Below are 3,721 nucleotides of genomic sequence, written 5' to 3'. Positions count from 1 at the left end.
AAAGTCCAAGTCAAGTCTAAGTCTCTGAATATTTTTTCAAGTCAAGTCAAAAGTCTTAATATTAATGACTCGAGTCTGACTCGAGTCCAAGTCATGTGACTCGAGTCCCCACCTCTGTAAATTATTATATTAATGGATTATACTTTCGCGAGTGATCGTAGCGCGCGACTCCGCACGCACACCTCGCGCGAACGGCGGAGGCGTTTAAACTTGGCGATCGATCGCGATATAATGCTTAATTTGTGTCCATTTACACCTCCCCCCCTCCTCGGTCAACAATTTAAACTCGCCGCCATAGTGGCACACTCATTGACTGGACATGTTATAGTTGGCACTCCATGTCTCAAAGGTTGCCGACCCCTGGTCTACAGTCTCTGCCATTTCTGTATCAAAATGACAAAATGACGCACACTTCATGTTCACGTGATCAGTTGCTTAGCCAATATTTTGAATTAGTTTATTGCTTACTTACTGAATGATTAGTTGTTTTCGTCCTGTTCCTTATGCATGGAAATCATTGCGTTGTTATTATTATAATTTTCTAGACTATTAATTTGCGGGATTTTTCTACATGTATATGTGGTCCCGCTCCCGCATCGCCTGGACTAATTCAACTCCCGCTCCCGCCAATAACAATTAAATTCTGTCCCGCGCCGCAAGATATTCTGTCGGGTCCCGCGGGACCCGCGGGATTACCGCGGGAGTGCAGACCTCTAGTCTAGTACATGATGTAGTATGTATAGAGGATAGGTCTACTTATCTATTCTCATTTTGAATTGTCTGGATGATGCTACAGTGTAGCAGCACAGATAAGGTTGGACCCTTTGCCTCCAGAAAACCCAACGCATGCTTGACCACATGGTCAACTAGAGTGGCTCTGATCTCATCCATTATGGTTGCTCATCCTCTTCCTCATTCTCGTACTCTTCATCATCATCTCTATGCAGTATTGAACTCCAGTGATGTGCACACCAAGATTTGCTACTTGTGGCCTCTTAGGGATTAGGCTTTGATGTCTAAAAATTTGCTAGTGTTGTAACGTGTGAGAACTGGGTATGGTATTTTGGTAGGTGAGTGTAGCAGTTGTGTGTGTTTTAGAATTTCTAAATATAATGTGTAAGGCAGAGAATATGCATAAGGTTTAGAGCACCCAGTCAATAGATAGGATACATGGGTTAGTTATTTCAGAAATTGTGCTATAAGGACCACTTTTTATGTCTTAACAACTGCAAAAAACTGTAATAAAAAAAGAACAGCAAACTGGTTTGGGAAGTCGACTCTACCCTCTGCAGTCTGTTCAGAACAGGTAATCCTAAGTTAAACATTCTGTTGATAAACCATTAAAATGTGAATATAGCTGTAACACGTGGAAGCTTTAAGAATTCTTCAGACAGATCCTTGGCTGTGGGAGGAACAATAACGTCTCAGAAGGAGCTACCTCAGTCTCAGGAGTCTGCACCATGGTTACTAAACCTACGGAACAATTAAATGGGGAAGAGGCGTTACACTCCGGCAGTCTGCATAAGGTTTGAAACATTCATGTCCTTTTTTGTCAGTTTATTAAAGAGACTCCTAAGCAGCAGGACTAAGAATCAACAAATGTAATATTGTCATCTTTATTTTCAAAATGTCTGGAATGAGAAATACAGGTGACATTTGCATGGGACCATTTCTAAAAAACAGCTCTTGTGCTTCTCTTGTGTACTTCAAATAAAGGTGTGGCAGATGACACAAAACAGTCCTGCACTGTAGCCAGAACAGAAAGATGGCAGAGGACGCCAGCACAAGTGAAGGGAAAAGGTACGATGCATAATGATCCTACCTAAACACCTGACGATGCTCAATACACCTGTGTTTTAAAGAATCGCATGGTTTTTAAACTTTGGATTGAGCAGACGGTTAATAGTAGATGATCCTACGTAGCATGTTGTATTGTTATGTAATACACACTACCACTAAAACAAGTAAATCCTTAGGATTTACTTAGTGTGAATGGTAGGCACTGGTTTCATTTGAGTTGTTTGCTTTGACACAATCAATGCCTTTTTATTATATTAAGTGTGGATATGTACATTCCAGTTCTTTGCCAGTCATTTATTAATAATTGCATTAAAGGTGTGTTCTATGTTCTGCTTTTAGTAAGGACTGGCCAGACACAGGATTCGATTGTCGATGTTACCGCCTTCGTGTTTACTTTCTTTTTTTAATGGTTATGACCCTATTAGTCTTTTATAATGTGAACCTCTCTGAAATCTGGACCTCAACTGTACAAATAATACACAATGCAACATACAGAAGAGGAACATCAAACTCCACGTTCACCACTGCACCTCCTTTGTTTACATCTACCTCCATTATCCAAGTGACGGACATTTCTGCTCCATCTTCTCTAGTGACACCAGTAACAGTGGCAGAACAATGTACTCCAGCCATGCCATATCATGTGGCCTATCCTTGTGTGTACCATTACATTTTAAATGAACCTGAGAAGTGTCAGAACGAAAATCCTTTCCTGGTTCTCATGGTGCCTGTGGCTCCGGGCAACAGAGAAGCTCGAGACGCCGTTCGTAGTACGTGGGGGACTGAGAAGGTGGTCATGGATAAAGTGGTGAGCCTTTTCTTTCTGCTTGGTGAGGTCAGTCCTGAAGTGAGAGATGAGCAACAGCAAAAGTTATCCCAGGAGAGCGAGGAATACCATGATATTGTGCAGAGTGATTTCTTGGACAGCTACAATAATCTTACCATAAAGACTATGATGATTTTGGAATGGCTGGCATCACACTGCCGAAATTCCTCCTATGCTATGAAGATTGATTCTGATATGTTCCTTAATGTGAACAATTTAGTGAGAACACTTCTCCAGGCCCCCGGGCAGAACTTCATAACAGGACTTGTAGCCAGTGGTGGCATGGTCCTCCGAGATCCCCACTCCAAATGGTATCTACCAAAAGATGTTTTCCCAGAAGACTCCTACCCACCCTATGCACTGGGCCTGGGCTATGTATTTTCCTTAGATATGCCAGAAAAGCTCATTGAAGGAGCCAAGCATGTCAAGGCTGTGTACATTGAAGATGTTTATTTAGGATTGTGTATGAGGCATCTAGGACTGTCTTTTACCAACCTACCAGGCAATCTGTTCCACGTGTTCCCTGTTCCTTATGACCGCTGTAGATACTCAAAAATTATTGCTACAACAACAAGGAATGTACAAGAACAAGTTAACTCCTGGAAAGACCTCATGCAACCAGGACCATCTTGTTAACAAAGAACAACTTTTTTAGGGTCAGTATGACCCAAATGACAATAATGGGTGGAAGTGCTTAAAGTAAAATTCATGCATAGATAGACTGACAGTGATCTCTGGACCCCGTATCTACCTGAATCGGGTTAAAAGGTTTAGAAGATGATTTAATGGAATTTAATGCTGGAACGTAATGCTGGAACAAAGAAGTATTCATACAAAAAGCATGGACTACAAATGAAGCTTTTCATATCTGAACTCTGAGTTCCTGTCACAGTCAAATTAAGGAACAGGTTTGATTGATATATTTGTATACAGCATAACTGAAGTTTTGCATCTGCCTCCTCCCGTTTCATCTTTTCTCTTCATATGTAGTTTATTACCACCATTCCACATTAAATTAATGCTGTGTATGAAAGCAATTGCTAATCAAATAATGGTTACGTAGATGTATCTTAAATAAAGGGTTGTTTTATTTGG

At 41.0% G+C, this 3,721-nt stretch overlaps 1 protein-coding gene across 2 annotated transcripts; it reads left to right on the top strand.

The window, feature by feature from the left end:
- Nucleotides 1–348: 348 nt before the first annotated feature.
- Nucleotides 349–3,721, top strand: LOC143528006 (beta-1,3-galactosyltransferase 1-like). 2 transcript variants are annotated; one of them, XM_077023463.1, is made up of 3 exons: nucleotides 349–1,526; nucleotides 1,717–1,800; nucleotides 2,140–3,721. In XM_077023463.1, the coding sequence occupies exons 2-3, from the start codon at nucleotides 1,766–1,768 to the stop codon at nucleotides 3,260–3,262; spliced, it is 1,158 nt and encodes a 385-aa protein (XP_076879578.1). In that variant the 5' UTR covers nucleotides 349–1,526; nucleotides 1,717–1,765; the 3' UTR covers nucleotides 3,263–3,721. The 2 variants fall into 2 exon arrangements, with proteins under 2 accessions (XP_076879578.1, XP_076879579.1); XM_077023464.1 differs by lacking the exon at nucleotides 349–1,526 and adding an exon at nucleotides 1,572–1,601.

The sequence above is a fragment of the Brachyhypopomus gauderio genome, chromosome 12, assembly GCF_052324685.1.
Source record: "Brachyhypopomus gauderio isolate BG-103 chromosome 12, BGAUD_0.2, whole genome shotgun sequence".
NCBI lineage: Eukaryota > Metazoa > Chordata > Actinopteri > Gymnotiformes > Hypopomidae > Brachyhypopomus > Brachyhypopomus gauderio.
The sequence above is the reverse complement of the archived record's forward strand: the minus strand, read 5'-3'. Positions and strand labels throughout refer to the sequence as shown.